The sequence below is a fragment of the Gambusia affinis genome, linkage group LG06 (genome assembly GCF_019740435.1).
Source record: "Gambusia affinis linkage group LG06, SWU_Gaff_1.0, whole genome shotgun sequence".
In the NCBI taxonomy this organism is placed as follows: Eukaryota; Metazoa; Chordata; class Actinopteri; order Cyprinodontiformes; family Poeciliidae; genus Gambusia; species Gambusia affinis.
The window spans coordinates 11,166,169-11,183,548 of record NC_057873.1 but is presented as its reverse complement, the minus strand read 5'-3'; the positions used below and the strand labels follow the sequence as shown (position 1 = coordinate 11,183,548).

The window sequence follows — 17,380 nt, the reverse complement described above, 5'->3', positions numbered from 1 at the left end:
GCCTCACTGAACATTCAAAACTTTATAATTGGATTTAGTGTCTCACCTTACTTTCTTGTTTATTTATGTTAAAAAGAAATCTGGAAAAATAAAACAAGTCTGTCGTGAAAATGCCCTACTTTAATCCTATGCGTCCAACTTGGCTGCACAGTTTCAAATAAAACAATACAGTGATCTTACACCTTTGGTTTTCCTACTATTAGCCAAAAATGAGGTTCATGTTGAAGTTATTGCCATGCTGAACTCTTTATCCTCACTGTGTTAACCAAAACCTGAAGAAAAAATACACACGAGAAGCTTTTAGACGTATTTCAACACGTGCAGCAGCATAGAAAAATACAAAGAAAGAACCCAAGAAATAAAATAATTCTTTCTGCTTAGGAGTTTAATTTAATTAATTTTTCATTTAAATTTCCTGCTTAATGTTTTTTCTCTGAAATGCTGAAGCCCATTCAAAATCCTTGCCACTTCAGGTGGTTTTTAATTCAGTTTCATATTTGATGATTTCAATTAAAAATAGTTTTTGGGGACTTACAATAAGACTTATTAAAAATCAGAAACATTTCTGCATTTTTCAGTGAATTTATGAAAAACAACTTACATGTTATGGGAAAATGAAAATTACAACATCTTTTACAAATCCTGATTAGACCATCCATCCATACATTCATTCTTCCTTTATAAATATGTTAATTTAAAACTATATAAGCACAAACTAAGCAACATTTTCAATGAAAAAGTCCCTTTTGCAGTTAAAGTGTTCAATAAGTATACGTATGAAATCAATACAGACATATTTATTGTTTTAATCTGTTGTTTAGGTTTTTAAACCATCAGTTTGGTGCAAAGTGTTTCAGGAATCCCTACTCATTCATGTATCTTCTTTGTAAAAAATATTTCCTTAGAAATGTGGACTCCGGACGCTGACATTAGTCTTCGGGACGTCTTTGCTTGCCAAAACATGTTTTACGTTAAGATGGTATTTCAGGCTTAATAATTAGCTGCAGTGATAGGCTAACTCCTTTTTGCACAACTTGCACACAACAATAGTCTTTTCCAGCGTTCAATCAGATTGTATTCAGAAGCCAAAATTATCCCCAGGCGGACAGAGAACAGCTTCGTCATCCATTGCTGTTGCTCTCACGTCGTACCAGAACGGCACGAGTACGTAGGGTTCCAGGCAGAATCTTTGCATCTTAAAATTTTTTTATTACAAGCTACGTAATTAATTAACGGATTATTGGCCCTAGTAAAACTACAGCAAGTCGAATGTCTGATTTTGTCATTAATTCAACATATCTGTTGCATGACACTGTTTCAAATTATGCTGTTAAAGTCGCTAATTTTTATAAACTTCTTCCAAGCTTGTTTCCTTTGCTTTAGCTTTTTAACTCAGAGGTGTTCTCCTGCTTCAGCTCTCACTGTTGGGCCACCTCCTCGGACCACAGACCTAGTTACGCCTTAAAACCTCAACTCACAGACTCTCCGTTCCTCTGCCTGCTTCCACCTCCATTACTGCCTCCACACGTCTCTTAACCCTTTGCTTGAACCTCTCCTCGTCCTAATACCCGGCCACACAGCACAACCCAGCCTTTCTGCCCTCTCCCTCCCACCCCGTGTGCATGAAATGTTGACCCTGTGGCTGGTGTCTCCTGGTACTGGGACAAGCTCGCCAAGCTGAGTGGGACCCAGAGCATTGGCCATGTGTGAGTGTGTGTCTGCATGTGTGTATGTGTTGGGTCACAGCGTGGGGATTAGGTGTGTGTGAGTGATTGCGGGTGACAGCGGCCCTTGCATTAGGTGCCCTGTGGCAGATTTTGAAGGCCTGTTTTAGACACACTAAGCTGGATTTACCAGCAGCAGTGTGTCAGCAGTGATGCAGCCTGGCTAGACCTCCTCCAGAACACACACACACACACACACACCTACACAGAGACCCTAACTATCCATCTACCTGTAACCAGTCTGTCTTGTAATTCTTTTCTCTTTTGTGTGTTTGTTCTTTGTCTGCACTGGTGGGACAGTTAAACCGTCGTCCTGTCACATTGTCTCATGTTTCTGCGGGTTAGTTTACAGAGAACATGAAGAGGCAGAGGGGATAGCGGGCAGCACTGCATGCCGACTACATACTGACTCCAAAACAAACCCCAGAAGTCTTTTAGAGCAATAAAAGTTTTAGAATCTTCAACATAATTACAGTGAACTCCCTTAAAATCCACAAATGCACTTGTAACCTCTGTTATACGTGTTACGTTACCGATTGGTTGAAAATTAGGAAGTAACAGAGTTAGACTAAACAGCCAATGACTGAAGGGTTTTCATTTAGAGAATGACAATTTTATCTTAGAGTTTAACACTTTAACCTGCACCTGGCTCAGAGGTGGAACTGCAATTGAATCCCACAACTTTCCAACTGCAAAACATCTTTTCTTCTTGTTCAATTATTTGAAGTTGTTGAGTTTTTACCCTTCAAACAGAAGCCTCAGTGTCTGCATAAGTCACATTATTCTACTGATGTAGTATGTGGACTACACCCTGGTTCTGTTTTAGACCAACTCCTTGTTTTATTCTATAACCCCATTTTGGACAGATCATTAACATATCTCATTATACATCACATCTTTTTTAAGCAGATGACATTCAGCTATAGTGCTTCTTCATAAATTCTTAATTCTTCAAACTTTAGAATTTCTTGAGTCCCTAAAAAAATACTAAATAATTTCCTTTCAGCTGATCTCTGAGAAAACCATAATTCATGTGATCAAACAAGAGTTTGACTTTTACATTCTGCTGTCAATCTAAACTTAAGAAATTTGTTTTTGACCAATAAATGACGACAAAACATGAACTTAAAGTAGGCATTTATGCTTTTATTTTCTCTCATCCAGGCTACTGTTACGTTGTTTTGACGTGATCAACAAACCTTTGATCACTGTTTTATTATGTTATCCTGTTATGTTATGTTATGCTCTGCTATATTATGCTATGTCATGCTACTGTTATGTCATGTCATATTTTGTTATGTTATACAAAGTTACGTTGTGTTATGATATAATGCAACATCATATGGTGCAGTTTGATAATATACAATGTAATACTATGATACTACTGAAATGATGAACTATAGGATAAATACATGAATTACAATTTGTACATGTGTGTCGTTTATCATATGAATGTACATATGATAAACGACACACAAGATGACATTATGCAATATGTCATGAATGTTACTAATGAACATGACACAAGCTTAGAGGTGATACATTTATTTCATTTATCCATACAAATTTAATTAAGGCTTTGTGAGTAAATTAGTGTTTCACTGACTCACTGTTTAGTGTAGAGTACAGACGATTAAGTGCAGCAGAGATTTCTTCAAAAACTGAGATACTAAGTAGTAGCATGAGTCGTCTCTCTCAATGCAACATCCCAAGAAGTACTTCCTTCACTGTCCAACATAAATATATGTTGCTCTTCACATTCAGGGCTCATAACAGTTTAGATCGATAGATAGCACTTCGCAAGACAATATTCAATTTAAAGAGGCATACTGATGCATTTTGAGATTTCATTGTATCTAGTTACATCCCTAAAAAGTACTGGGTTTTATTGTCAGTTCACTCTAGAATCCATTTTGGATTATTTCACATTCGAAGTAGTTAAAATGCATGTTGCTAATCAAACAATGTGACCAATATTTCAAAGTGACTGGTGTGCTCAGAGTTGAAAAGTTATTCCATTTTCTGACAGTTATTTACCACTAAGTTCTTCTGCAACAAGATGAAGTTTATTTGGAGAATATCTAAAGAAGTCCAATCTTGGTTTACTTGGAACATCATCCCAGTTTGAAGCATGTTGCAAAGCAGAAAACCAGAGGGCTCTGTTTCTGTCTCAGTGTCTCACAGCAAAAGATCTTGCGTAAATAAAACAATATTACACCATATTTCTAAACTAAATGAAATCTGTTGTGCACTTTGTAATCCAGCTGTTACAAGGATGTGAAAGTCTGATGACATGGTCGATGTGTTTGAAACTCTTATTTTGAAGTAAGAAAGGAAGTAGATTATTGTGGTTCCATTGTTGTGTAGAATGAGTCTACTTATAAAGACTTCTTTTTAGAATGTCCAGCAACCCTTGAAACTTACTCTTTTCCCACCATTTTCATATATCTAATGTTTATTTAATCAAACTGCTATTAACCTGCACCTAGTAACAACTTTTACACTGATGCCAGGCAGCCATTTTGGAATTTGAGGTTAGGATTGATAATAAAACCTAGAAAACCTGACTTCTAAATCATAAACAAGTGCACCATTGTCATTGTTATCCTCTTTAGGGTTTCTGTATAGTTGAGTTGGTTTTATGGGGAAGATTTCTGTGTGTATTCACTTTTTTGAGGATTTGATTAGAACTCTCTTGCCACTTTCAGGTCTACAAGCACCAACATTTATACTCGACTCTGCATTTCTTTATGCAAATATTAATGTTGGCTCTTACTTCTCTGCATGTGACTGCGTCCGCTGGTGTGTGTGCTCCATCACAGATCTCTGTTACAGCTCGCCTATTGTGGACGAGAGTGTTGAGCAAGATCCTGACCCACCACCAGGTTCTAATCACAAGCATTCCTCAGGATTAAGCAGCCAATTAACAATAAGAGAGCCATTGTGGCCCTGTCTCCTTATGCGTCACAGTTAAAAGGTTGTATGTGTGTGTGTGCGTGTGTGTGTGTGTGTGTGTTTGTGTGACGCAGTCAGTGCATGGGTGCAAGCGCCTTTGTGTGCGCAATAAGGCAAGGTGCTCTCCAGTGGTCAATTAGGACTCAGTGTGGTTTTTGCATTGATGGGTGTGCTAGCTTTTATTCATTAAAGACAAGTTGGGTTCAAAACAAACAGCAAAAAGAGAAAAGTGCCATTTGGGGACAGCTTGGCGAATTGTGGCTGCAGATCAAACAAAATGTATTTGGCGCAGTGCTCTTAATGAGGCAACTTGAAGCTGATCCTCTCCATCAACTAGCTGCAATTAAACCTGGTGTTACAGTAAAACACTGCAGTCATTATCACTCTGCTCTGCTTATGAGTCATCTGCAATGTGCTTGCCAAATCTATTGTTTAGATGTGTGAGTGAGTATTAAAATCAGGTCCCTCAATTCAATAGCCATTTGTGAGTGTGAGCAGGGCGAGCGTATGCATCAGTGTGGCACGTGTCGAAGTGTGGCCAGGGATTAGTGAGGCTCAGGGCCTGTTGCTCCACTTCCATGATTACTACTGCTGCCTCCTGCCATATGGGGTGATGAGGGTGCAGGTTGGGGGAAGGGGACTGCTGGTGCTGATGGGGTTCAAACTATCGGACATCATCTCACCTACAGCAACATTCCTGTTCTCTGAGAGATAACACACACACACATGCTCCTCAGACCTAGCTCTCTCTTGGGCACACATATCGAGATTTTCATGATGCATTAGTGCCTGCATGACCTTTGGCCTCAATGAATAGTTCATTGAAAATAAATTTAATTGCCAAAGATAAAGTTTTGCTGCCGGAATGTATGAATCACATGCTTTTATCCAATGTGACATTTTTATATAAACAAAGGTTTTATATAAACTGTCTGGTTCTACAGATGCAGAAACAATTTCTTTAACTCCTATATTGCAGTGTATGCCATCATATGAGTATGATGGCATGAACAGGTGTTAACAAGCTAAAACCCCAGACACTGATCAGGAGGGGGTAAAATGATGTCAGTTAACAAACACACACACAAACACACACAGCCTGCAGACCCAACCTGCTGTTGTCTCCAGCGGATTAGAAATCTGTCTACTCTTAGAAGACAGCAGGACACACACATGCACACATCGGGGGGCCTGAAGTCTGTGAAATTGATCAAGATGCTTGCCAGACATTACTTAAAGATGAAGCCCTACTGGTATTGATCCCCAGCCCTGTCCTCTGTCCAATACATCCTCTGGAAAAACTTGAAGAAAATGTGTGGAAAGATGGCCTGTCCTCTTTAGAAAGTCTCACAGAAGTTCACATTAACAGCTTTCAGCAAATAGGTGACATGTAGAGGCAAGGCTGTGTTAAATTAGTCTAGGAACTGTTGAAGAGAAATGTTGCAGAATGCTTGAAATTTACAAAAATAAATGATCTGATTTTCTTTTCAAGAAACAAACCAGAACATTTTTTTTTTCTGGTGATGTATTCTAACAAAACCTTCAAAAAGAGACATTACATCATTGGGGTTTAACTTTAATAAAGTTCAGGACTAGATTAGTTTATTTCACAAATGTCATAAAGATTTAAAAAATATTTTTAAAAATTAATAAATACATCCCATCCCATTACATTACATTAAACAAAAATTATGCTTTAATTATATCATTAGTATATTTCTTTTCCATTGTGTTCTGGCATTATGAGTAAAGTGCATATGCTTAAACTTTATAAATATGTGAAACATGATTGATTTTGTACTTTAGCAGATTATTTGTACTTTTAGCCTCCTAAATATACATGTCTTTGCTATAGAAAGATTCTTTCAACTAATTTCCATAATAATAATTGAATGAATAACAAAGTGCCTTCCAAAGATAATAGCACACCGTGACTTTTTGGGTTTTTACATTGTGTCACATTACAACCACAAACTTCATTGTACTTTGTTTGATTTTATGCAATAGAGCAACATAAAGTAGCCAAAGATGGGGTCAGGAACTGCAGAGAAGTGAAAACTCTCACGTAAATTCTCTGTTTTAAGAATTTAGACACCAAATATATGTTTGTGTGAAACTGTGTTAGCACTACAACAGAAGTCAACACCTACAGTCTTCCATTTCTCCTTGGGCTTCCAGCCAATCAGCACCCAGGAAAACTCCTGGTGCTCCTGGATTGGCTGCTTTGCAAACCAATAGAGTGCAGACAAGAATTCTAAGGGTTTTTTAATATTCCCAAGCTGCATTTTCTTGCAAATATTTTATGTTCTATGAAAAAATCTGTGAAAACGCTGATTCTCCAGCAATAAATTGGAGTCCTCTGTAGCGACCAACTTTGAAGTGATAGAAAAATTTTTTACTTTGTGTGGAAAATATAAATCTAAAAGGTGTGCTCTGAGGTTCGCTCACGAGACTGAAATTGTTACTAATTTCTTGCAAAACAGCTCAACCTCAGTCAGATTAGATGAAGACAAACATTTGATTTAGGAGTGTACTTTGACTGTGTCCTTCCAACACATGAATAATCTTTAACTAAAAGTGATTCCATTGTAGCTCTCTGGAGCTCCCTGTTTCAGGTTTAAGGAGGCTGACCTGCTGGAAGACGAGCCTCCGCCCCAGTTTCAAGTCTTATTCAGCTTCAGGTTATCCACCAGGAACTGCATCTACATCCGACTTCCCATCAACTCTAACCCGCTTCTCTGTCTGAAAGAATTCATCCCCACAGCATGACACTACTACCACCATGTTTCACCAGGTTGAATGCGTTTAGGGTGATAGTTTTCCTGCATACATAGCATTTTGCATGTAAGCCAAAAGGTTCAATTGTTGTCCTCAAGAACAGAGCAATTTCTTGACTTTCCAAGACTTTTAGCAAGTGGTAATTGGACTTGAATGACTTCTGCCTTGCTATTTTTTCATGAAGATAATATTTGTGGAAGGTGAAACTAATAGTTTTTGCCCAGATAAGAAATGCGTCTCTGGAGCTCCTGAAAAGTAACTAGATTTTGTCTAGGGGTGTCAGAATAAAGTGAAATTAATATAAATGCATAGCAAACTTTTCAGATTTTTGTTCACAGCACGTTTTGAAACTCAAGCATCACTTCCATGTGCTACTCTGTATTTATTAGTCTATCACATAAAATAAATTTTATTTTGAGACTGTAATGTGATAAAGCATGAACATGTGTCCATGCGTCATCATTGCTGTAGGAAATTTTACTTCTTTAATATTCCTACTTATTATTTAAAATATCAGATTCCTAAAATATACAGATTCTGACTTGATGTTCTTTCAGCTAATTTCCAGACTTTCTGGTGTGATGGTGGGTTTCACTGTATAACAGTTCTGCTGGTGAAATGGAGACAAAACTCAATTCTCAGTGATCCTCCAGGCTTCATATAGACACCAAACTGTATACAGTCAGTTAGTTCCTCATTATATAAACAACCTGCAGTTTATCTTTAGCCCAGACTCATGCCAGACTGCTCATACCCTAAATCCCTCCAGATGGACGTGCACGTAAACAAAAGCCCATGCATATGAAAGTCTATACTCCACAGGCATGCACTGTGCACTAACACAGCAGTATAACCTATAGGCAGCGTGAGAACCTCCATTTCATGTGGTTGTGTTTCTGTGGGTATAGGAGACGTAAGCGGTCCGGGTGCAGAGACACATGGCGCGGCCTGAACTCATGCTGGGTAATCCTCACATCTCCTAAATGAGGAGTTAACACACACTGACCTCAATATACACTCCAAACCACACACACACACACCCACACACACACACACACACACATACACAAGCACACCCCCACATGCACACAAGCACTACAGCTTTTATAACTCGGCACAAGCGCAACGACAGGATGACATTAGGAAACATAAATCATATCAATTTAAATGAGCTTCTGTGAGAATATTCTCTATGTGAAGGTAGAGACCCTCAGAGAGCTCGTGGTCCAGTCCCGATGCCCCTCCCATGCTCCCCCCTTCACCCATCTGTCCCTCTCCCACTGACTTCTCCTGATTTATCATCATCACACATCTCCACTTGTCCTTCTACCCCACCCTATATAAATCAACTTCCTCCAGGTACTTCAACATCCACCAGTCCCCCTCTCTGAGACCACACTGCTTCCTTCTCATCCAAGCATCAGTCTCCTGTCTACTCTCTTTCTCTCACACACACACACACACACACACACACACACACATACATACACACCACTGCGGCCCGCTCCTTTCCCTCCCATCCCACCAAGCCCAGTTACCTTCTCAGTTCTGATCAATCCAGCCACCGAACTAAAAGTCCAGCTCTTCGCTCCAGAGCAGCGAGCGCTCTGCTCGGCTCTATCCGTTCACCCTTCCTCTGTCAATCTGGCCACAAACCCCTCTTTCCTCCCTTTATCCCGAGGTAAGATACTTACTTTTCAGATAAAGCATATTATGATAAATCGGCTGAACTCAGTGCACGAGTGTGTGTGTGTGTGTATGGGTGTGTTTGTGTGCGTGAGCGCGTAAATGTCTCACACACTCCCACATGCAACATAAGCACACAGTTCGCACACAGACATACAAAAAAGCAAACACTCTATCGAACAGCTGGGAATGGCTGTTTTAGGATTCAGATTCAGAAGGCGTTTCTGATCCATACCGGCACGCCTCATGGCGGCTGCTCTTCTGTTGTTCTTACAGTCAGGATCAGACTCAGGTATCAGAATGAATACCAAGTGTCTAGCCTTGTTGGCAAGGGAAATTCTGGATAAATGTTCTCCAGGGACACTGGAAAACAAAGAAAATTGCATTTTCTGTTCAGGCTGGATGGAAAGATAATTTCATTAGCATGATTGTTCAGAAGCTATGACTTAGTCAAACTTCATTTTCATTTCAGCTTGAAATCCTTTTTTTCATTTGTCGACCCGCCGCAGTGATTGTTCAGATTTAACAGTGAAACGGGCAGATGAATCACTCAGACGCTCATCGGAAGGATAAGGAAGCTTTCCTGAGTATTTTTTTTTTTTTTTTTTTGCTTGCTTTTCTGACTATAATTGTCTGCAACAAATGAGTTTGCTCTTGGCTTCTTAGTTCATCGAAGGCCGTCTGCTAATGAAATAGGATGAGAGGAGCAGGACAGCATCTGGGCAAAAGTTTTCCAACAATACGAGATGGAAGCTTAGGTCAGCAAGGGGGAATAAAAGAGTTTGGAGAAAATGAAAAACTAAATGAAAACACAATGGCAACACTCGCCTTTGGGGACATGAATGCGTGCTTGTTGCAAAATGGGATGTTTATGAAATCCTGCGTGTGTGAGTCTGTGTGTGCGAGTCTCTGTGTGTGTGTGTCTCTGTGTGTAGCAATATAGATTAAATGCACTAAGCCTCTTATGTGATGCTTGTCCTTAATTTGCTTCTGCTCTGGGTCCTAGCGCGTCTGAACTGCCCAGCAGATCTTCATCTCGGAGCAATTTCCTTCAAACAACCCAGAAACACTTGTCATGCAGCAGCCGCCTCAAATACACCATCTTGATCAAAGAGCATTGATATTTAGCATTGGTCTTATGCCAAACTCCACACAGGATTAAAGTAAAATAAGCAAAATAAATTTTAAAAAAGAAAAGAAATAACAGAAACACTAACCTAACTAACTTTATAAGATGTCCTTATGAAACTATATAAAATCCAGCATGTTTCTTTACTTCCTCAAGCATAATTTTAAGTCACTCAATAGATGATTCAGCGGCCAAATTAGTGTCAGAAATATAAAGCCACAAAGTCTTAAAACATTGCTAATAAGCCACAGATCCAATCTGAGCCAGCACTACCTAAAATTGGGTTAAGTTCACTGACCATCACAGCAGCACTTCTGTTTTTCTTTTAAATAAAAATAATGTTGTTTATGTGTGAAACATTAAGCATTACACATCGATCCCAGCTTGTTTTACAGTTATTTTGTAAATAACTTAAAAAGAATGCTATGTTTGTAAAATAATGTATTGAATTCTGTTTTACTGATGCAGCAAAATGAGACATGATTCATACTTTCAAAAGTGAATCATTGCTCTTTAGTATCTTAATTAGGTAATTTAAACAAAAACCTTGGTATAATTAGTAGGAAGAGTTTGGTCAAATTTAATTAGTTGTGCTTATTAAGCACTGGTTACAAGCATTTGCAATAAACTGGGAATTGTTATGGGAGCTTTTGCCAGATGTTAAAGGGCAGATTTGAGCAGCAGCATTGATTGATATGAATTGTACAGCAAATACATCGCAAGCTCATTTAAATATGAACATTTTATTATAAATGTTTCAAGTTTTAATCTTGAAACTTATTTGATATCTTTCGCCATTTAAAAACAATCAGAGTAAATTGAAAGATTGTTAATTTTTATAGACAAATATGAGAACTATGAGAACTTTTCTGTCTGACACTTGTAGGCTTACTTTGCGATGCCTTGGGCTGACTGGGCCTAATGACAGAACAAGCCGTAAAATCACGCATAAGAGTAATTGTAATCTTGCTGATTTTTTATATCTAACAGCAAATTTATTGTATTAGCAATTAATTTACTGTTATGTTTGATCTTGGACGGGCGACTTATGACCCGTGCTTCCGGTCAGACAGAGTGTAACAGAAACTACGTCAGAGGACACTTAAAGAGTGCAATGCGCGCGGACCACGGCAGTGCGCATGCACTGCCGTGGTCCGCGCGCTCCCTTGAGGTCTCTCAGTTCCCAAAGTTTCTTTTCTTCTTCTCGTTCAGATTTTTCCAGACAGTTAGCTTAGTCCAACCTGCTGCTGTGTCGAAGCAGCACAAGGGGGGGAAATAATCAGACAAAGCGTAGCCTACCTGTGAACGAAATGGAGCTTCCACTGGATGTTTCCCAGCATCAGGAGGATGCAGGCCTCCAGAGTCACCCACCCACATACCCACTCACAAACACCAACACACCCTTCAGCATCAACTCAAGACATTTTCTTCCAGCATTGGGAACGTTCAAACACGCCTGTAGAATCTCCCCGCAGCTCTCGGTGTGTCTTTATATCTCCGCTTTGGCTTTACCCAGCTAGATAAACCCCTTATACAGTTTGGGCACTAGCTGCATGGGCCTATGGGTGTGTGTGAGTGTGTGTGGATTTTAAACTATAAGAAATCCGATTCAATTAACAAGCGCGCAGAATCGGATTTGGACACTGGGAAAATTGTCTCGCCGCAGAGGATGATACAAGCAAAACCATAAAGGCCCTACACCGAGGAGAGGAGGAGTAACCAGTGAACATGGAGCCTGAACGCAAATAAAGCGACGAAAAAAAACCCCCAACTCATCTCAGTGTGATGCTTTAACCTGATCAACTTTCTAAACTGCCTGAGATTCATTCGTTTTAAATTAATCCCTTCATTATTTTTATTGAATTAGAAGTATATAATTTCGTTGAAAAGTGCATTAATTTTAGTGTTATTGCACTAGGTGAGACACGTAATTGTGTTTCTTATGACGATGTTTAACTTATGTGTAATGAATTAGAATATACCTCAGTTTATTTTTTTTTTTTTACAGCAGCCGTAATGATAAGTATGTTTAATACCATTTAAAAGATTTTAAACTTTTAAATAGCACCTTTAATCTGACAAATGAACCTCACTGGTACTGATATCTAGATTTTTCGCGATATTTACTAAAGAGAGATGAAGAGAATGACAGGATTATTGTTTAGTGATGAGAAACAAAAGCAGCTTTTAAAAATTATTTTAAGAAGACTTTATTTGCCTGTGGAAGTGTTGCCCTAAAAGATAAAAAAAAAAAGGGTGACCATCTGTGATCTGCTTGCAGATCAAATTTGCTCCATTGTGTGCCCTTGCTCATCCCTGGTTTGAAACATACAAGCCGAAGCCCAGCCAGAGCAAAAGGCTAAGCCAAACCAAATACCAAGACTGCCTGTTGTAGGGAGAGGCCACAGATTTAAGGAGAAGCTGCATGATTTACTGTCGGGAGCACTGGGCTCCAAACCAGGAGCGTAACAAGAAATTCACGAAAACCTGGTTTATTCAAAACCTGTAAAGAAGGCGACAGCTGCCTAGTTTATTTGTGCCTTATTATTATTATTATTATTATTATTATTATTATTATTATTATTATTATTATTATTATTATTATTATTATTATTATAAAGCTTGGGGTAAATGTATGAATGAAGGGGCCAAAAGAAGCATGTTGGGGATCAGGAAGGGATTTAAGCGCAGAACAACGGGGTCTTTGTGCTGCTTTTAATCCGGCCTGTACCCACTTCTCCGCCTCTTGATAACTCTACCCTGGCTCTCTGGCCATGGTTGCCCAATTATTTCAGGAGGTCAATTTAAAAATGGCCGTTATTTAAAAAATACCAAACAACAACAACAACAACAACAACAACAACAACAACAACAACAACAACAACAGTAAAACTCCCAAAAAACAGCTCAAATAGATACGCAAGTTTTCTTCAAACCTTATTCTTTCAAATGTCATTATTCGGTTTTAACTGGTCACTCTTTTCCGTTTGCTTTTTGTGTAAATTGTTGAGCATATCAACAAGTGTGAGTGTGTGTGGATTAAAATACAATTTTATTTTAAATGTAAATTTAATATGTCAAATAAACATAGCTTATAATGAGAAATGATGTGCAACTTTTCATAAAGTAAAACAAAGGATAACCAAACTGAACCCGCAACGTGAGCGAATGAGTTTGCGTAAGAGAGAGAGAGAGAAAGAGAGATAGAGAGAGGGAAGGGGGGAGGGCTCTGTGCGTCTACTTGGTTAAGAAGTTTCTTCTAATTAGCCAGTCTCTTCTTGCTCGCCTCACTTGTCCACCCTGCAGCGCATCCTCCTACTCCTGTCAGGAACCGGGAGCCGCGTCTGGCAAACATTTTCAGAGCAACTTCTTTTCCTGATGCGCACTGCCTTTACGCACGACGTTTTAGGGAGAAAAATAGATGCGCGGGTTTGTTTCAGACAATTTGGTCATTTGTTGATTTAATCTGTTTTTTTTGTTTGTTTTGTTTTGTTTTTATCGTTGTCGTTTATTTTTTTTAAATCAGAGCAAAAGGGTCAGAGAGCGATTCCGGTCCGCTGCGCTTTTACGCATCAGGAGGAGAACAGGTGCACTGCTGCCGAAAGATAGGAACGCAAAAGGCAAGGGCAGAAAATAGTTTAAAAAAATACATCTGATAAACAGGAGAAAAAGAAAAACAGAGAGGGAGGAAAACAGGTTAGAGAGAAAAGGAGAGAGAGAGAGAGAGAGAGAGAAAGAGAGAAACACCCCCTGGAGAAATAGTTCAGAGAGCCGGCCCCCGGCCCGAGAGAAGGAGAGAGAGAGTGAGGGAGTGAGGGAGTGTTTTAAAGCCGGCAGGAGGCATGATGTCCTACATTAAGCAGCCCCATTACGCCGTGAACGGGTTAACGCTGTCCGGCCCGGGCATGGATCTGCTACACACCGCAGCCGTGGGATACCCCAGTAAGTAAAAAGTTGGGTTTGTTTTCTTTTTTTTCTATTAACTGAATGTTTTCTTAGTGTCTATTTCATCCCTGTAATTTACTCTCTCGGTTGATACACACGTGCAAGCCTGTGAAATGAATTTGCAAATCAATTGTGCGTAAATCTTTCCTTCAGTTTTCATACTTCGTTTTATGTGCCTGATTCCTCCGGCATCAGGACATGTGCTCACTTGACCTGTCAGTTCAGAGGATTACAGAATAAAAAAAAAACAACAACCCCAAAACAAAACAATGAAACTGTGTGTGAATGAAAATGCAGCCTGTTCTCACGCCGAATTAAAACAAACTCCAATCTGCTGCGCTAATCATCTAACCTACTTCCTGAAAACACTCTCATCGTGTATTTTTAGTTATCCATTTTTTTTCCCTTTTAACTCAGTGGGTTAACGCGCTTATTGTTTTTCAATGCGCTGCGAACATCTGTCATCTTCACACAATAATTCAAATAAAACAGGGATTTCCGGCGCCGATTAGACAAGCTTTCCAACAAAGATCAGAAAGAAGAAAATCGAGCAATTTGGACGATAAGTATATAGCCTATTCTGTGTAAAGGGGGTCTTTATTCAAACGACCTTTTTCCCCGAGAAGATTAAAAAAATACAATACAGAGAAATAATAATAATAATAATAATAATAATAATAATAATAATAATAATAATAATAATAATAATAATAATAATAATAATAATAATAATAATAATAATAATAAATCTTCTCCCTCTTAAAATTTAAACTATTAAAGCATTCTGGACAATTACATGAAATCTCATTAAACGCGAAAACCACAAATAAAAAACACAAATAATAATTTCAAAAAATAAGGAAAAGAAAAAGGAATTCCCCAAAAACAGCTGGATCGATTTTTACTTGCACTGGATTCGTGACGATTTCATTGAAACGCTTTTTTTCCAGGTATATATGACATGTTATGTTTCGTAGAGTGATGAAATATAATGCATCTTTTCTACAAAATTAAAGTAAAATCACTAAACCAAAAACAGCAACAACAGCAACATAATAATAATAACAATTATTATTGTTCTTATTATTGTCTTTTTTCAAGGTACGCCAAGAAAGCAGCGTCGGGAACGCACCACCTTTACGCGTGCGCAGCTGGACATCCTGGAGGCTCTGTTTGCCAAAACCCGATACCCAGACATCTTCATGAGGGAGGAGGTGGCTCTCAAGATCAACCTGCCTGAGTCTAGAGTTCAGGTATTGTCACTGGACAATTAAGGCCAACATGTGGAACGTTTCTCATATTTTTGTGAATCCTCTCCTTTTATTTTATTTATTTATTTTTTGATCACTCTGATTCACTTTGGTGCTCTGCAGGTCTGGTTTAAAAACCGCCGTGCCAAATGCCGCCAGCAGCAGCAGCAGAGCACCGGCCAATCCAAACCCAGGCCTCCTAAGAAGAAGGCTTCCCCGGCCAGAGAAGCGCCCACAGAGGCCAGTGCCAACCCAACCAATGGACCCTACAGCCCTCCGCCCCCTCCTCCAGGCACAGCCATCACTCCCAGCTCCAGCTCCGCCAGTGCCACCGTCTCCATCTGGAGCCCGGCCTCCATCTCCCCGTTGCCGGACCCTCTGTCAGCCTCCACCACCCCCTGCATGCAGCGCACCACCTACCCCATGACCTACACCCAGGCGCCGGCCTACAGCCAGAGCTACGCCGGCTCCTCCTCTTACTTCACCGGCCTGGACTGCAGCTCCTACCTGTCCCCCATGCACCCGCAGCTGTCGGGCACCGGAGGGGCGCTGAGCCCCATCACGGCCTCCTCGATGGGAGGGCCCCTCAGCCAGTCCCCCGCCTCGCTCTCCTCCCAGGGGTACACAGCAGCCTCGCTGGGCTTCGGAGCCGTCGACTGTCTCGACTACAAAGACCAAGCTGCCTGGAAGCTCAATTTCAATGCCGCTGACTGTCTGGACTACAAAGACCAGAACTCCTGGAAGTTCCAGGTCTTGTAAATAACAGCGGGTTCAAACAGCGGGGGGAGAATAAAAAGAGGTGGGGAATCAAACAAACAAAAAAAAAGAAGTAGTGTGAATAACCCCCATATTACTGTTGGTGTTTGAGTAGAGGACAGAGAGCTGGGGACATAGAGACATTAGCTGAGGGACAAATCAGCTAATGTTACAGAAAAGGAGAATAAAAGAAGTATGGAAGTTGATCTGTTAATGCTTGAGTTTTTTCTTTCTTGGACTATCGGGTTTCTATGTGTGTTTTTAAGAAACATAAATGTCAGCCTTCAACTGAGGCCACATGTAAGGAATACAAGACTTATGTTGTATAGCTACAATAAAATCTAATTAGTTACACCAGAGTGTTAAAAACAGGCGTTGATTAGAAATAATAATAAATAACAGTAATAAAAAAAAGAAGAAGCAATCATTTCAACTGGTTGTTGATGTAATCTGAAATCAGCACCTCTAATGGAAACAAACCCGAAGCAGATCTAGATTTTATTTTTATTTTTAACCTACACAAATCTGTACCTCCATTTTTTAATTTATCTGCCTGATTAACAATCTAAGAAATGGGACTTGGTCAAGAAAAGAACTGTGGGGTTGTCATAGTTACGATGGCTAACAGGATAGCCACTAGTCCAGAAACAAGAGGGGACCTAAATGTTTCCAAACAGCCTTTTGGGAAGAGTTGGCTTTTCCAGAGACTGCAGTACAAACCTGGACATTGGACATTGTTTGTTCAACAGGATCACTTCCACGCAGGGTGAGCAGCTACAGTCTCACTGTGATGCCCACTCCCCTCACTTCAGCTGCCTGAGAGAAGCAGTTCTTGAATTTGCTGCTCTGGTGGACAGCTTGGCTGGAGAGAAAACCGCACCAGAGAAAAAGGAAGGGGCAGCCTGTCCCTTTTGCACAGAGCGTCTGGTGCCTCGCTCCACTCCATCTTGTAAAGAAGTGACACCACTTTTTTTGTGTGTGTTAAATTTTTTTTGTTTGATTATTTCTTTGTGTTAGACTTTAACAATACTATGTTTCTTTAAAAAAAATAAAATAAATTGTGAACTTGTTGAAGTAAAAAAAAAAAAAACTAAAAAAAAATGGTAATTATGTTCAGTATTATCAGTATTAATACTATCATCATCGCTACTATGTCT

At 39.6% G+C, this 17,380-nt stretch overlaps 1 protein-coding gene across 1 annotated transcript; it reads left to right on the top strand.

Annotated features, from left to right (window-relative positions):
- The first annotated feature begins 13,699 nt into the window (after window positions 1-13,699).
- On the top strand, window positions 13,700-17,095 carry LOC122832250 (homeobox protein otx5-like). Its single transcript, XM_044118818.1, has 3 exons — window positions 13,700-14,214; window positions 15,319-15,470; window positions 15,591-17,095. Exons 1-3 carry the CDS (start codon window positions 14,115-14,117, stop codon window positions 16,224-16,226), a joined length of 888 nt encoding a protein of 295 aa, XP_043974753.1. The 5' UTR covers window positions 13,700-14,114; the 3' UTR covers window positions 16,227-17,095.
- The last annotated feature ends 285 nt before the right edge of the window (window positions 17,096-17,380 follow it).